At 43.1% G+C, this 17,229-nt stretch overlaps 2 protein-coding genes across 4 annotated transcripts; both read right to left on the bottom strand.

The window, feature by feature from the left end:
• Positions 1-990: 990 nt before the first annotated feature.
• LOC139421178 (coenzyme Q-binding protein COQ10 homolog, mitochondrial-like) lies at positions 991-9,559 on the bottom strand. Of its 3 annotated transcripts, none has more exons than XM_071171798.1 (6): positions 7,778-9,559; positions 5,482-5,553; positions 4,524-4,676; positions 4,061-4,253; positions 2,261-2,362; positions 991-1,557 (listed from the first exon to the last, which is right to left on the bottom strand). In XM_071171798.1, the coding sequence occupies exons 1-6, from the start codon at positions 7,927-7,929 to the stop codon at positions 1,393-1,395; spliced, it is 837 nt and encodes a 278-aa protein (XP_071027899.1). In that variant the 5' UTR covers positions 7,930-9,559; the 3' UTR covers positions 991-1,392. The 3 variants fall into 3 exon arrangements, with proteins under 3 accessions (XP_071027899.1, XP_071027901.1, XP_071027900.1); XM_071171800.1 differs by lacking the exon at positions 7,778-9,559 and adding an exon at positions 7,367-7,455; XM_071171799.1 differs by lacking the exon at positions 7,778-9,559 and adding an exon at positions 5,837-5,855.
• A 5,309-nt stretch (positions 9,560-14,868) lies between these two features.
• On the bottom strand, positions 14,869-16,904 carry LOC139422206 (estradiol 17-beta-dehydrogenase 1-like). Its single transcript, XM_071173374.1, has 6 exons — positions 16,808-16,904; positions 16,287-16,448; positions 15,922-16,101; positions 15,676-15,769; positions 15,389-15,572; positions 14,869-15,203 (listed from the first exon to the last, which is right to left on the bottom strand). Exons 1-6 carry the CDS (start codon positions 16,902-16,904, stop codon positions 15,036-15,038), a joined length of 885 nt encoding a protein of 294 aa, XP_071029475.1. The 3' UTR covers positions 14,869-15,035.
• Positions 16,905-17,229: the final 325 nt, after the last annotated feature.

The raw sequence follows: 17,229 nt of genomic DNA, 5'->3' as shown, positions 1-17,229 counted from the left end.
ATGGGTAAGAATTATTTTTATCCATTTTGAATTCAGGGTGTAACAACAAAATGTGCAATAAGTCAAGGGGTATGAATAGTTTCTGAAGGCACTCTAAATAGGGCACAATTTTCATATTGATAGAGGATGTCAAAAAAAGTGGCCAGTCAGTTTAAACCAGTTGGGTTGTGGAGACGACATACACTATGACCTTGTCTCATATGCAACTTCACAGCTTTTAAAATGTGTGGCTGGGCCATGTCTCATCTTTTGTCTGTTATTTTACGTGGAGGAGTATCCCGCCTGTCGGGTGTGTTAAATGAATACATTGAGAGAGTGTGAGGGTGTGATGCTTGTGATAAATCTGAGCTAGGAGCAGCTGATGGTGACTGAGGCACTGGTCTGGCTCACTACCAGCCTGTGTCCATGTCTCTGCCAGCTGACGGTCCGTGGCATTCCTAAATCACGAGCAGTAGACTCACTGTTATCAAGTTGTATTACTTTTTCCAAGGACTAAAAAATAAACACAACTTAGAGTATAACCTTCAGTTACCCCCGGAGCACTTTCTCAACTGAAAAATAACCCAGCTGCCAAGGCAAGCCAGTATCCACATTCACAACAGCAGAAAGCCTTTTCTGAAAATCTTCCTAAATCTTGATTGGCTATGGTTTAACAGTGAGGAAGCAGGAGGGAGGAGTTGACCCTGCCTTCAGGTCTTTTGTGTTGTGTTCCTTCCTGGCTCTTACACAACTAATCCTCAAGTCATGTGCCTTCCTGGAACTGTCCTGATGGAACAGAACATTGGTACACAGTAGAACAGGTCTACTACAGGACAACTTTCTGTTACTGGAGCCGAGTTGTTCTCTTGGCTGTTTGAACAATGCTTTCTACACATCTGTGATCCTACCAACTTTCACCTAGCTCCGTCTTGACGATGACAGTAATCAACAATGAACAGAAGACACAGTTGACAACACATACAAAAATAAATGCACGAGGTACAAAGAGTATCAAAATGAGCTTTGTTTAATTTTCCATTCAGACAAAACATTTTTATTGTATTAGTGCCAGGAAGAAAAAGCTGACCTCTCAGATGTTTTTGAACACCACAAAGGAGTCACTTGATCTTCTGTAACTTAAAAAGAAGGTCCCTTTCAAACATGAACATTTGACAACAAACATCCACTTCCATCCCAAATAAAAATAATGTACATTCAAGTAAATAAATTAAAGTTTCTGTAATACAAATAAATAGGTGCTTTTGTGTACATAAGAACAAAATCCAAAATAGAAGACCCAGTCTCCTGCATAAGACATGGTGAAATGGAGTGGTGAGGGGTTTCAGGTGGGGATGGTGGTCGGGAGTGGGTCTTATTTCAGTCCGTGTCAGTGAGTGGGGTCAGTGAGTCTTCTCATGCTGCTCGCCTCCTCGCTGGCGCCTCCTGGAAGGGGGCGTGGTGGCCCCTGTATAGTTTGGCTGCCCGCGACTCAAAGGCGTTCACCATCTGCTTCACCACCTCATCAAAGAACAGGGAGGCCAGCTGGGAGTGCAGCAAAGACCTGAACTCGAAGGATACCTGAAGAGTGAAGGGGAGAAAATAAGTACTCAAATGCCATAACCATGCGGCTGACACAAGTGTACCAATCCATCTGAGGAATATTGTTTCCTTCGAGGACAGTCCTCATATCGTAACGAGGGACCACCATCTGTATTCCTGATTTAATGGCTGGCAAACAGCCGGAACGAACTCATTCCATTCCGCACTATTCATTATTCCTGCCAAGTCATCCTAAGGCCTTAATGAGCCGGTCCTCCATCTCCAAAATCCCTCACCCCATTTCCACTACAGGTAACCTGTCCCAATTATTGGGTCACAAAGTCCCTGACAGGGAGTAGAGAGGGAGCGATATCGCTATGACCACTGGCCAGCTATGTGAAGAGGCTAGGAACACTAACAACTGTACGTGATATAAATAAAACCTCAATTGACTTAACTCAACCTCTTCCTCCCCCCCCCAAAAAAGTATCTATAAAAGGTTGCGAGAAATGCAAGGCCTGGTATAAAACTAGTCCCCTGGCAGGCAACTTGATCTCAAGCCCTAAAGTTCATTAGTAGTCACTTATGTTCGTGTGAGTAGACCTGTGTAACATTCATCAAATGCTAACTACACTAAGACGGTGTACTTCAGTGGGCTATTATCTAACCTCGCTGACTTTTAGTCTCAGGCTGACACCAAATGAAAGTGAACTGTTCTGGTGGACAAAACGGTGGTACTCACGTGGAAGTCGATGTTGCAGGAGTCTGGTTGGTCCTCGGCTGCAGGGGCAATCCTCCATATCGTCTCCAGGTGGCTGAAGAGGGTTCCGTCTGTACACACGGCCTGTGAGACAACATGTGCACTCATCAATACACACTGCTCTTGTCCAGGACATGGCCCCAGACAAAGCCTCTCTAATCCTTGCTCTATGGACATAAGAGCACAATGTTGGCAGCTAGGTGATAAAAAAAAAAACGACTTAGTATTTATCCCCTAGGAGGATCTAATCAATGTACCGTATTACAGACGATTTAACCCATTCATCCGGTCCCATAGTACATTTGAATCCCACAAGTTAGAGTACTGAAATGCCTTCAGAAAGTATTCACACCCCTTGACTGTTTCCACATTTTGTTGTGTTACAGCCTGAATTTAAAATGGATTACATCACTGGCCAAGACCCAATATGTAAAAGTAGAATTAATTTTTTTAGAAATGTGTACAAATTTAAAAAAAAAACAAAGCTGAAATGTCTTGACCCTTTTGTTATGGCAAGTCTAAATAAGTTCAGGAGTAAAAATGTTGCTAAACAAGTCACATAATAAGTTGCATGGACTCACTCTGTGCCATAGTGTTTAAGGGCACCTATTGGTAGATAGGTTAAAAAAACAAGACATTGAATATCCCTTTGAGCATGGTGAAGTTATTAATTACAATTTGGATGGTGTATCAATACACCCAGTCACTACAAAGATAGAGGCGTCCTTCCTAACTCAGTTGCCAGAGAGGAAGAAAACAGCTCAGGGATTTCACCATGAGTCTAATGGTGACAATAAAACAGTGTTTTCTCCTATCACAGCCATTAAACTGAGGATGGATCAACAACAGTGTAGTTACTCCACAATATTAACCTATTTGACAGAGTAAAAATAAGGAAGCTGTACAAAACCTGTACAAAATAAAAATATTACAAAACTTGCATCCTGTTTGCAATAAGGCACTAAAGTAAAACTGCAAAGTGGCAAAGAAATTAACTTTATGTCCTGAATACAAAGTTTGTATTGTTTGGGGGCAAATCCAACACACGTCACTGTGTACCACTCTACATATTTTCAAGCATGGTGGTGACTGCATTATGTTATGAGTATGCTTGTCATTGGCAAGGACTAGTGAGGTTTTTTTAGGATAAAAATAAACAATTGAGCTAAGCACAGGATAAATCCTACAGGAAAACCTGGTTGAGTCTACTTCCCAAAAGACAAAGAAAAATTCCCTGTCCTGCATGACAATAGCATAAAACACAAGGCCAAAGAAGACAGTGAATACTCCCGAGTGGCTGAGTTACAGTTTTGACTTAAAAATCATCTTGAAAATCTATGGCAAAACTTGGAAATGGCTGTCTAGCAATGATCAACAACCAACTTGACAGAGCTTGAAGAATTTCTAAAATAATAAATGTGCAAATATTGTACAATCCAGGTGTGCAAAGCGCTTAGACTTACCCAGAACGACTCACTGCTGTAATCACTGCCAAATATGATTCTAACATATATTGACTTAAATTATATTTTTATGCATTTCATTTTTCATAAAAATTTGCAAAAGTATAATGGGGTTATTATGGGGTATTCTATGTTGATGGGCAAGAATGACTGTTTTTATCCATTTTGAATTCAGGGTGTAACAACAAAATGTGGAATAAGTCAAGGGGTATGAATACTTTCTGAAGGCACTCTAAATAGGGCACAATTTCCATATTGATACAGGATGTCTACCCTCTCTGTGCTATAAACCGTGTTGTACAATGTTATCGGGGCTTACCCTGACTTGGTGGTTTGGGACAACCGTGACCTCCGAGGTGTAACGCTCCACGATGGGAGGGAACCCAATCTCCAGCTGGGCCCGAACATCCCCGTTCCTTCCCTTCCCGACCCGGGACTTCTTACACCAAGGGACAAAGTGCTGGTACTGGTCCACACTGGCCACCACACTGTACATCTGCTCTGGAGTGTACCTGGATGGGGAAGGAGAGGGGGATCCATCAAGAAGATGCTCATAGGACTACTCATGTAACCTTTTTTTTTTTTTAATAAGTCAGGAGTAAACATTGGCTGTGATATAGGAAAGATACAATATGCTCCGGTCTATTTCAATCCAACCACATGTTAACTGAGGGGTATTGAAGTTGAGAATAGGAAAGTGGGGGCTTTAGAATCACCTCTGGTCAACAGGGGCCGACAAGACAGAGGGGCAGAGTTGAGTTGTGTGTGTGATGAAGTCTCACCCTAGTGTGCGGCTCTCAGAGTACTCCATCCTGCGGCCAGTGATGGAGGCAGCCAGGTTAATAAAGCTGCGGGAGGGTGTGGTCCAGAGGAGGGGGGAGGACAGGGGCAGGGTGGCACGCCGTGCTGACAGGACCCCACAGCTGCCCAGGTGTCTGGGAGGAGGAGGAGAGAGAGAAAATGTGTTCATCTTTGGTAAAGCACACTGGTCTTAGGTTTAACCACCTGCTGTGGAGACGTTTTTGTTTGATAGTCAATGTTTCCAAACTCCAGAAGAAAATAACCGTTTTAAAGTATCATAACAAAGACGATCTACATTATTTTGTCCCAGTTTGGTGAAAATAGTTTGGTTGTGTGTTTAAATCCCAGACTTAAAACAATGAGATCAGATCAAACACTTTCAAAAGCTCTAGAACTTCTACTGTGTAGTAGGCCGATCTAAAATGGTTACTAAACTCAGACGAATTTGATGGATAAAGTAAGACACCTGAGGGTTATGAACAGAGCACGTTGACAGACTACTGCCTGACATTCAGAGAAACTGACATGTTCTAATTCTGTAGCCTAATCTACGCCAATATAGGACAAACCGTCATCAATCGCGAGATGTGCATCTTGTCACTTGCCAATAGAAACTTTCTCCAGATGGAAAAATGTAATTTCCTCTTTAAAATTCTTAACATGTTCAATTGTACTGCACTATGTTCCAAATTTGTTCAGGATTTACCAACTTTAATTGTAACCGGAAATCCAGCTTCATTTTCTCAACATCCTAGCCTACATTTTATACAAACGTCTCAGATGTAAAATATATTTTATGTACATTTTTTTTTAGTGCCGTTGTATTCAACCATTGTGAAAAATAAATAAGCCAATGGCTACAGTTGATGAATGATCAAAATAGCCTACACGTTGTTGCAAACTTGCTGGAGGATCGCTTACCGGCATTTTTGCTCTTACCTGATATTTACTCTGTTGGGATTTCCTCGTACAACTTTTGAAGAGTGTACTTCAGACATCTCAACCAGTACCCTGAAAAGAAGAGGGGTGATTTTGTTGGCCATGCTCGATGTTAGTGGTAATACAAATTCTCAAAGTTTGAAGAGAAGCGTTAACTCCCTGCGTATGCTGGCTTTGTCCAAGGTCTGCTATAAAATCATGTGGCACTCTGGTTACATAAAATGGACCAATAATGTGTGACGTGGAGGGGGGTCTATGTCAGACAACCAATCGGAACGAACGATAGGAGTGTTATAGGCTATTGAGTATTCATGTTTGATCAATCAGTCATCAAGCTGTAAATTCCCATAAAGACCATTCAATATTTTGGGTAGGTTCAGTTTTTTCTGTTCGGCATAGATAACTATCTTTCTCTCTCTCGCAAACACACACGCACGCACTCGCATTCAGTTGCCTACTGCAGGTATGAAAACTATATCATGCTGTGTATTACCTCATTGACTTGACATTCAGGGCGGCTTGCCGAGGGCTGCACCGAGCCCCCGCACAAAAAAAATCGGAATGGTGACATTTGCGCGATCAGTTTTCTATCGCTCATTTGCACTTCACGTCGATGATATCATGTCACCGTGTGGGACTGTGGGTCAATTAACCTTGTCAGAGTGGGCGCCCTGATTCTAGTTTGTGAGCTAGGCAGGCTACTGCCTGGGAACGTCTCCCACACAGAAGTACGAGATGGGGAGGGGGGCGGGGGTAGGTTGACCTCAGGTCTCCCCACTGGAAGCCGAAGGTATGGGAAGCGGGGGAATCTATCAAATAGCGAACCTCTAACTTTGTACAGTACTAATGCAATTAGTAAAATCAGTCACACTAGGAAATGCTACCAAATAAACCACAATTCATTAATAATACTGTGAATATATAGTTTCACAGACATATTGTTGCATTTTTTTCTGGTTTGTTCGAAATTGTTAAGAATAATCTAAAACCAGTCTGCACACCACCAAGGTGAATTGGTTTAGTCTTGACTCTTGGTTGAAAATGTTGGGGGATGGGTAATGTATTGATGCTCGAGAGCCAAATCAACACAAAAAGTGTATATTTGTCTTTGTTACTTCTTTTTGATATTTCTGAGTCTTATTTTGTATATATTTGTATATTTATATAGTTTTAAATGGTATCATTATTTATTTGTGTTGTTCCAAATGTCTGAATTAAAATTACAGTTAGTGCAGAATGGTGCTGAAGGGGGGGCACAAATTCAGCACAAATTCCCCCCCAAAATATTTCAGTGAAAATTTGTGCAATCACATTGCATAATTTAACACACAACACAGGATAAATGTGACCAGGAAACACCACAAATTCCCCTTGACAAACGAGCCCATTATTATTGCAAAGTAGTCTACACAACCGCTTACAACATAATGAAATATACAACATGTCTATCCCCTACATATTCAGAGAGAGAGAGAGCGAGAGAGAGAGAGAGAGGAAGAGAGAGCGATAGAGATCTAAAGCTGAATCCACCTGTTGTGCACAGGTGGATTCAGGACCATGGTCAGCGCATTGGCCAGACACCAGCTCGGCACTGGATTAGAATATGCGCTAACCGTTTATTGCACAAATAAGCAAGGAAGAATAGAAAGCTCTGAAGGTGTTTTCATTAAGCCCAAAAGAGCACCATTTTTACCAAATGAAAACAGCAACTCACAATACAATACAAAGCCTTTAGGGCTATATCTTGAACTGTATGGCAGGTATGAAATAACTAGCACACTTGAAGCAGCAAACACAAACGTCTACCAAGGCAGGCATGAAAACATGAAATCATCATAAATGGCCTAATATCGGGTATGAATTGTCACAACCTGATCTGTTTCACCTGTCCTTGTGCTTGTCTCCACTCCCTTCCAGGTGTCGCCCATCTTTCTCATTATCCCCTGTGTATTTATACCTGTGTTTTCTGTCTGTCTGTGCCAGTTCGTCTTGTTTGTCAAGTCAACCAGCGTGTTTCTCTCAGCTCCTCCTTTTCCAAAGTCTCTCTTCTTTCTCGCCCTCCTGGTTTTGACCCTTGCCTGTCCTGCCTCTGAGCCCACCTGCCTGACCACTCTGCCTGCCCCTGACACTGAGGCCGCCTGCCTGACCACTCTACCTGACCCTGAGCCTGCCTGCCGTCCTGTACCTTTGCCTCCTCTGGATTACTGACCTCTGCCTGCCCTTGACATGTCTATTGCCTGCCCCTGTTGGAATATTAAACCATTGTCAATTCAACGTGTCTGCTACTGGGACTTACCTTGACACCTGATAGTAGGAACTGGTCATGACTGACCCAGCAGACCCGGGCCAGCTGCGCGACGCCATCTTCTCCCAGGGAGCCTCCATCAGTTTGCACGAAGAATTGCTTCGTGGCCTTATGGAGGGGTCCAAACGTTGGCTGAACGTCATGACCGGGCGTTGGATATTTTGCTGGAGCAATTCTGCGGGTTGTCTGGGAGGCAGCCTACCACGGTGGTAACCCCACAGCCCCTCTGTAACTCGACTGTGAGCAGCACCGTCTCATCAGTCACTCCACCTTCTCGGGAGCCCCGCTTGGATTTCTGCACGTTGGCAGCGGAGAGTGCTTGGAACCAGGAAGCGCTGTTCGATATGTTCCTACACGGCATCTCGGAGGAGTTACCTACGGATCTCGATTCCCTCATCGCTTTGACCATCCAAATTGATGGGCGATTACGGGAATGACGGAGGGAGGGGAAATTCGATTAAGTTCGCTATTCCAGGGATTCCACCTTGCCTCCGAGTCATCCCGGAAGTCCTGTTGCCAAGAGAACCCAAGGCTTCCCGACCTCCCTCGAGAGTCGCTGAAGATGACCGAGTCACCACTTCCTGAGCCTATGCCACTAGGCAGAGCTGGGCTGTCGCCAGCGGAACGGCAATACAGGATCGACACGAAGAGTCTGTATTGCAGGACTTTGGGTCATTTTGTGGCCTCTTGTCCTTTAAAAGACCAGGCTCACCGTTAGGAGCGAGTACTCTGGTGGGCCATATGAGGAACTTTTCTGCTTCCCTTGCACCCCTTTTCATGCCATTCTGCTGCGGGGAAACCAGTCTAAATCTCTCGGGGTCCTCATTGACCCGATGAGAACTTTTTGGACGCTACCCTGGCTTCCTAGCTGAACATCCCCACTCAGCCCCTCTCCATTCCCATGGATGTTAGAGCGCTGGACGGGTGCTTTATAGGCCGTGTCACTCATAATACCACTCCCAGAAACCAACGGGTGTCAGGGAATCACAGCGAGACTATTCAATTTCTTCTCATCAAGTCTCCTCAGATTCCCATGGATTTGGGATTCTACTGGCTCCAGTGACACAATCCCCGCATCAACTGGTCTACGGGTGCCATCATGGGCTGGAGTCCGTTCTGCCACGGCCATTGTTTGAAGTCAGCGCAGCCCGCCCCGGGACGGCTTCCTGTGGGCTCGGAAGGTGCCCAGGACCTCTCCACCATCGCAGCGGAATTCCAGGACTTCCGGGAGGTGTTCAGCAAGGCCCGGGCCACGTTGCTTCTGCCGCACCAACCCTATGAATGCGGGATTGACCTTCTCCCTAGCACCACACCGTCCCGGGGATGTCTGTACTCTCTGTCGGGACCAGAGACTCCCTCTTCATCTCCCGTAGGCGCAGGGTTCTTCTTCATGGAGAAAAAGGACAAGACCCTGTGCCTGTGCATTGACTACCAGGGACTCAATGTTACCCACTACCACTCGTTTCCTCGGCCTTCGTGCTGCTCCAGGGTGCCACTGTGTTTTCCAAGCTGGATCTACGGAACGCCTACCACCTGGTGCGGACACTAGAGGGGGACGTGTGGGAGACTGTCTTCAACATGGCCAGCGGCCACTACGAGTATCTGGCCATGCTCTTTGGCCTCACCAACGCCCCTGCTGTGTTCCAGGCTCTGGTAAATGATGTTCACCGTGACAGAATCCCCAACTGTGTCTTTTTGAAAAGTTGACATAACTCATGACTAGCTAACTCTAGAATTGCAGGAGGGGGGGGTGGTACCATATGATTGCGAAACAACATTAGATCCCAGGAACCTCCTATGCATGGGTGGGCCAGTGTTCAATCTGGCAGGGCCTCTGCCCAGACTGGCCCTGCCCTGGCTTTGCCTCAGTGTCCTCAACACTGTCACAGTGATGCTCTTGTGGAGAGTCAAAGTCCAAATCCACCATCCATGATGTGGGTGGGTGTTTCATGACGGAGGGGATGACTGAGACAGGAATTGGTTATGATGCAAACCTGGACTTTGGTACACTGCCTGGTACACTATCTCCAACTGTGGGTGCAAACAAACTCAGGGCAACTTGCAAATTATAGCAGGTTGACATGGGTCACATGACATGACCTACTGTACTGCAGGCTAGAAAAAAACATCCATATTGGTATTACCAAATGCAACATGGCCTAAATCCACTATTTGATTAAAATAATTGTGGCTATGCTGTGTGTTGACCTCCCATATTAATTAATGTCCTATAGCTTACGCTACTATAAGGCCAGCTATAAAACTGTTAGGTAATTCATAATTAGATGGTTAGTGGTAACATAGCCATAAGTGGGAGAATTAGGTCACATACAGGATCATCAGGCCACTATTAGGCCAGTTTACCAAACAGCGATCAGAGATGGCATATACTGTACATATACATAACTCAGAGGCTAGCTCGCTCTGTGCTGTAATGGTAGGTTCTTAGACTAGCGTTTGGCTCTTGGGTGTTAGAGCCTCACACTGTATTTTACATAACCCACAGAGCGTAAAATAAGACCTAGTTTGCTCTGTTGAGAGTGGGGACATTTTGTGTCATATTTTTGTGCCAGTCTGGGATGGAATGAAACAGGAGCCTCAAGCGAGAGATATGTATGTCTTGAACTTTTTTTTCACAGGCTTTTAGAATTACAGTGTACCTCATTGTTTTCATTAGACTCAAATTCAAAGTTAAAAAAATAAATAAAAAAAAGACCATTGTCCGCAACTATACATGGCCTTCACAAAGGAGACAAAAGAAACCACCACTTACAGTGGCGTCTTTACGCTTTAGAGACATTACCATCAGTCACCTGGCTGTATGTTTTACGTAGTTATGACAATTATTGAACTTTATAGGCTTACCCCTCATTCAAATCAGGAACTTTATCAACAAGCCAACACGATGGCTAGGATTACAGTATATGCCACCTGGTGGACAAAATAAAGAACATCTGTGGATGGTGTGAGAAACACTTCAGTAATATTTACAGTAAATCAGTGAGTAAGACGGCGTACGACGCATAAACAGGTTGAACAGGGATGTTGATGAGTAGCTTGAATGCGGTCTCTTGGAGGTTGAAATCTCCTCCTTCAAACTGAAATAAATTGGCATCAGTTTTCATGAGTCATAACATGGACCTTAACCAGAACCACAGAGACTGAAATGTACCTCGTTAGGAACAGAACACTGTGTGTATGTGTGTGCGCGCGCGCGTGTGTGTGTGTGTGTGTGCGCGCAGACGTTCATATGCTTTGTTTGTGTTCAGTTGTTTGTCACTTTGTAGCAATGTTTGGAGAGGAAGGACAGAGAACCTCTTCTGTTTTTCCTCTGGGTTAGAGGTATTTCTAACATGTCCATGAAATAGGTCACAGAGCTAGAAAATCACATGAGGGAGAAAGTCTGTACATAGTTCAATGTCAGAACATTGTGAACTGGCAGGGAAAACATACTGTGTTGGGGAGTAGTGAACTACGTTTAGTTCAACTAGTTCAAACTGCATTTTGCAGTAGCTTGGTGGTAGTTGAACTTAATTTAAATATTGGTAGTGTATTGACTGCTTTTCACCATGTGGTGGTGTGCAACTTTAACTACTGGAACTACACACTACTTCTTTTGCAAAAATAAAATGATAAATGGATGAAGTAGGCAAGAATTTCCTTTGTATTTCGACATCAGATCTGTCTAATTCTCACTTGAAACATAGTTTTGTGTTTAATACACTAAATTAGACATTCTGTTGTGACCCTCGAGTGATCTGCTGTTGCAATTTGTCATCTATGACATTTAGATATGATAATTTATCACAAAGTAGTTTGGATGTAGAGAAATGCTTTTTCAAAGTAACTTTTGTTAAGTAAAATATATATTTTTTAAGGGTGGCTTAACTTCTTCCAGTGTGAAGTAATTGTTTGCTCAACACTACTAATGATTAACACAAACAATGAAATGTCAAACAGACAGAACAGGATAAATGCCTTGCTTGTCAAACCAATCATTGTCTAGGAATGAAGTCTCTCCCTGACATATCGCTCTTCCCCATGATAATCATCAATACAAAAAAATTATGTTCAAAGGGAATATTGTGCAAGCGAAATATTGGTATGTTTAGACGAGTGCCAGACAGACAGGGCCTGATAATCTGATCTGGGTCCTTGAGTTAGCCTTATCTCAAGGCCTGGAAGCTGACTGGGGGTATAGTCTGTCACAGCTGGAGTAGGGCTGGTTGAACTGAAGACACACACACACACACACACACACACACACACACACACACACACACACACACACACACACACACACACATGGTGGGCACACACAGGCATACGGGCATACACACATTTGTGAGATAGTGATCCAAGAAGTAAATTGCTGGGTGGAATAATACCCATGACAGTTTCATATCCATGCCATGCCCTTGAGAATGTTATCACACCCATGATACACCAGTCAGCAACAGAGCCTTGTGGGAGGGAACAGTATCAGCAATGTGCGCATTAATAAAAGATATGAACCCAAACACAAATACAGTATAAGTGCAAAATATTATTACATATATATATTTTTTAATTTAAACATCTAATCATGGAGTCGAAGGTAAAAAAACAAAACAAATGAAGATTTCATTCCAAAACGCTATGTACCATTTTCAGAAATGTTGGTAAATTAGCTTTTATTGTTTAAAGAAATTATAAACTAGATTGGTGTGATTTTTCACTACCTAATCATGTCATGGGGTTGCTCAATGACAGACATTAATTTGTTTAAAATATATCTAATAACTTAATTTCAGAGAACGGGGCAATCTTTGTCCGGCAGGGAAATGTAATTTTATAGTTGAAAAAAGGGAATTTTGTTTGAATATTTGATCTTAAAAATGACATTAAGTGGAATTTTAGTTAGGAGGTTGTTACTTTACGTTGTGTGGTAGCTGATACTTTGGTTTATAAACATTTATACTTCAACTGTTGTTAATATTAAGAAAAATATTTGTAAAAGCAAAAGTTGGGATTGTCCTGTCTGTCGAGAATCCCTGAGAGACAAATTCACCTTACTCTCAGATAAATGAGTAGTACTGCTAGGTTTTACACAGTCAAATGTTTAAAAAAATAACTACATTTTTAATAAAGGACTGTATGAATGATACATTTGTGGCATCAATATTTAATATATATATATTAAAAAGCATTCAATACCGTAATATAAGATATACATATTTTACATTTGAATAATTTAGCAGATGCTCTTATCCAGAGCAACTTACAGTAAAAGTGCCTTCATCTTAAGATGGCTAGGTGAGACAACCACACATCACAGTCAAATATACAGGATACAATCATTTCATTCCATGCTAAACAATGGATACATCGAGATTTGAAAAAAAAAACGCATTTTCATACACATACACTCAAATCTAAGAACAGCAATATCTTACACACACATGAAGGTACACATTAGCAATCACTTATGATGAAAAACATTGGTGGATATAGAGTATTGGAAATAAACATTTCAAATGTATAAGAAAGTTGTGACATAATAGCAAAACCTCCACCTTGAAGTTGGTGGTTGAACAGTGTGTGTAAAGAAGACAATTTTGGCTATCTATGTATTTTGCTGAAATTATGTCCTTGTGTGTGGCTCCAATGCAAATCATGTGTATAACCTATATACAGCCTAAAGTTCAAAGTTTGGACACACCAACTCATTCAAGGGTTTTTCTTTATTTTTACTATTTTCTACATTGTAGAATAATAGTGAAGACATCAAAACTATGAAATAACATGTATGGAATCATGTAGTAACCAAAAAAGTGTTCATATATTTGAGATTTGAGATTCTTCAAAGTAGCCACCCTTTGCCTTGATGACAGCTTTGCACACTCTTGGCATTCTCTCAACCAGCTTAATGAGGTAGTCCCCTGGAATACACATCAATTAACAGGTGTGCCTTGTTAAAGTTAATTTGTGGAATTTCTTTCCTTCTTATTGTGTTTGAGCCAATCAGTTGTGTTGTGACAAGGTAGGGGTGGTATACAGAAGATAGCCCTATTTGGTAAAATACCAAGTCCATATTATGGCAAGAACAGCTCAAATAAGCAAAGAGAAACAACAATCCATCATTACTGTAAGATATGAAGGTCAGTCAATGCGGAAAATTTGAAGAACTTTGAAAGTTTCTTCAAGTGCAATCGCAAAAACCATCAAGAGCTATTATGAAACTGGCTCCCATGAGGACCGCCACAGGAAAGAAAGATCCAGAGTTACCTCTGCTGCAGAGGATAAGTTCATTAGAGTTAAGTGCACCTCAGATTGCAGCCAAAATAAATGATTCACTGAGTTCAAGTAACAGACACATCTCAACATCAAGTGTTCAGAGGTGAATCAGGCCTTCATGGTCAAATTGCCCACGAAGAAACCACTGCTAAAGGACATCAATCAGAAGAAGAGACTTGCTTAGGCCAAGAAACACAAGCAATTGACATTAGACTGGTGGAAATCTGTCTTTTGGTCTGATGAGTCCAAATTTGCGAGTTTTGGTTCCAACCTCTGTGTCTTTGATAGACGCAGAGTAGGTGAACGTATGATCTCCGCATGTGTGGTTCCCACCATGAAGCATGGAGGAGGAGGTGTGATGGTGTGGGGGTGCTTTGCTGGTGACACTGTCAGTGATTTATTTTGAATTCAAGGCACACTTAACCAGCATGGCTACAACAGCATTCTGCAACGATACACCATCCCATCTGGTTTGCGCTTAGTAGGACTATCATTTGTTTTTCAACAGAACTATGACCCAAAACACCTCCAGGCTGTGTAAGGGCTATTTGACCACGTTGAGTGATGGAGTGCTGCATCAAATGACCTGGCCTCCACAATCACCCGACCTCAACCCAATTGAGATGGTTTTGGATGAGTTGGACAACAGAGTGAAGGAAAAGCAGCCAACAAGTGCTCAGGATATGTGTAAACTCCTTCAAGACTGTTGGAAAAGCATTCCTTATGAAGCTGGTTGAGAGAATGCCAAGAGTGTGCAAAGCTGTCATCAAGGCAAAGGGTGGCTACTTTGAAAAATCTCAAATATTAAATATATTTTGATTTGTTTAACACCTTTTTGGTTACTACATGATTCCATATGTGTTATTTCAGTAAAAAATAAAGAAAAACCCTGGAATGAGTAGGCGTTCTAAAAATGTTGACTGGTACTGTATGTATAAAGTAAAGGGTTATATTACATTCCATAGTTTGATGGCTATTTTTGTTCCCCCTTCCCATTAGTTGAGAAGATGATCTTGCTCATATTTCTGATGTACTGGGACCCGTCCAGTGCTGAGATTTTAGGGCTGCTGAGCGGAATGAGGGCATTGTTGGTGTAGTATCTGAATGCAGGGTTCGATGACTGGATGGCATCCAGAAATACCTGTATTGAGAGGGGTCCAGCTATTAAATCTACTCAACAGTACTACTTACACTTCCATAGAAAATCTATAAATATCTAGTATCATATACATACGTATGTACATGCAGTATGCTCTGGAGACAGGGAGGAACACCATAGAAGATCAGCTAAATAACTAATAGATGTCAAGTAAGCAGTATCTGTACCTTCACAATATCCTCTGTGTCCTGAGCTGCGTTCTGGAACACCATCCCACAGTGTTGCAGGTACGTGTCATAGAGGCTGCGTGTGTGGGCGTCGACCTGCTGCAGCGAAGAGTCCCCTGGCTCTGCCCTCTGCAGGTTGTCCAGGAAATCCGTGTTGACAGGGCCGCACTCAATAAGACTCACACTGCGTGATGGTGGATGGAGTCAATCAGTACCAACACAGTGCACATCCAAAATGAAACACTGACAAAGGGATACATGAGCTGAGGACCTCTGTCTGGACTCACTGGATGTTGAAGTGCTGCAGGAGAATGGCCAGACTCTCACAGGCACCCTCTACTGCAAACTTACTGGCACAGTACACCTCATTAAAGGGGAGTCCTACAATACAATAACACACAGAGATATGTGATTATCATGGCAATAAATACTAAACAAACCCCCAAATCTGACCTCAGAGCAGTGTCTAAATGCAATTTCATCCCACTCCCCCTTCTGTCACCCCAGCCCTGCTCTCTCTCTCTCTCTCTCACCCTGTAGCCCACCAATGCTGCCAGTGACCAGGATGCGTCCATGGCCCTGGGCCTTCATCCCTGGTAGGAAGGCCTGGATGGTGCTGATGGTGCCCAGGAGGTTGACCTCCAGGATCTGCCTCATGGTGGCCAGAGACTGGGCCTCCAGCGGCCCCATCAACCCCACACCAGCATTACACACTGCCAACATGAATACCACAGACAAACAGAAAGCCAGAGCACATGACATCCTGTATGCTGTACACATGTAAAGAAATTGTCGTTGATGTACAAATATGAAGGACATCTGTTCTTCTGTTTCGCGCACACAACCACACACACACACGATATAACACTATTCCTGTAAGTCATGACTCTGGTCATACCCAGAATGTTCACCCTCTTCTCCCTGACCCTGTCCCTGGCATCCAGAATGGACCGCTGGTCAGTGATGTCCATCTGGAGGATGTCCAGGGTGTCCTTGTGCAGGCCCTTCACACAGTCCAGCAGACGCTCCTTCTTGGCAAGATTCCTCATGGTGGCATAGACTAAACAGAGTTGATATCAGTGGTCAAGGATATCAGAGATTTACCATTAAACATGTACGAAACAAAACAGATGAAATACAGAGCTTGACATTGACATTATATTGTCACCATAGTTTTAAAAACTAGAATTTTCTGTAATTAAATTGTGATGCAGGTAAACCAACCAAAACCTGTTTCTAATATGTGGATGCCATGTAGTAAACAGGCATAAAACTCAGAGACAGCTTACTGCTTCAAAGCCCTTATGCAACAAACACATCACGTATTGTGCCCACACTGTTTATTGCATGATCTTACGGCACTGAATAAAATAAACGCTTTCTGTACAGTGATGCCCTTGCAAGTCAGTCACTGCTTACCTTTGTATATTTTCGCTGGATCCGAGGCCAGCCGGACGGCCAGACTGAGGCCTATCCCCGAGGAGCATCCTGTGATCAGCACCACTGTCTGCTCCATTGGGCTGCTGGTCTACACGTCCTCTGGGTCAGGTAGCTAACAGAGAGATGAGGTCTGAGGGAAGGAGACGAGGAGATACACGGAGCAGCTCTGTAGGGCTTGATGAGGGGTGTGAGATGAGATGGTATGGTAAGAGATACAGTTAGTGTTGTTTGTTGATGCTCAAAGTCATGTTTTCACTGTCATCCCTATCACAAGGTCCCTAGAATGTAAACATGCTCTCATTTCCCAGCCCAGGATGAAGTTTTGCTAGGCCAGGTGTTCCCACGAGGTCTGTCTGTGGCCATCAACCCATCACCCGAGCCCTTTCACTCCCTATTTGGTT

This window comes from Oncorhynchus clarkii, chromosome 12 (assembly GCF_045791955.1).
Source record: "Oncorhynchus clarkii lewisi isolate Uvic-CL-2024 chromosome 12, UVic_Ocla_1.0, whole genome shotgun sequence".
NCBI classification, from domain to species: domain Eukaryota; kingdom Metazoa; phylum Chordata; class Actinopteri; order Salmoniformes; family Salmonidae; genus Oncorhynchus; species Oncorhynchus clarkii.
Note: the sequence above shows the minus strand (reverse complement) of the source record. Positions and strands in the feature narration are given on the sequence as shown.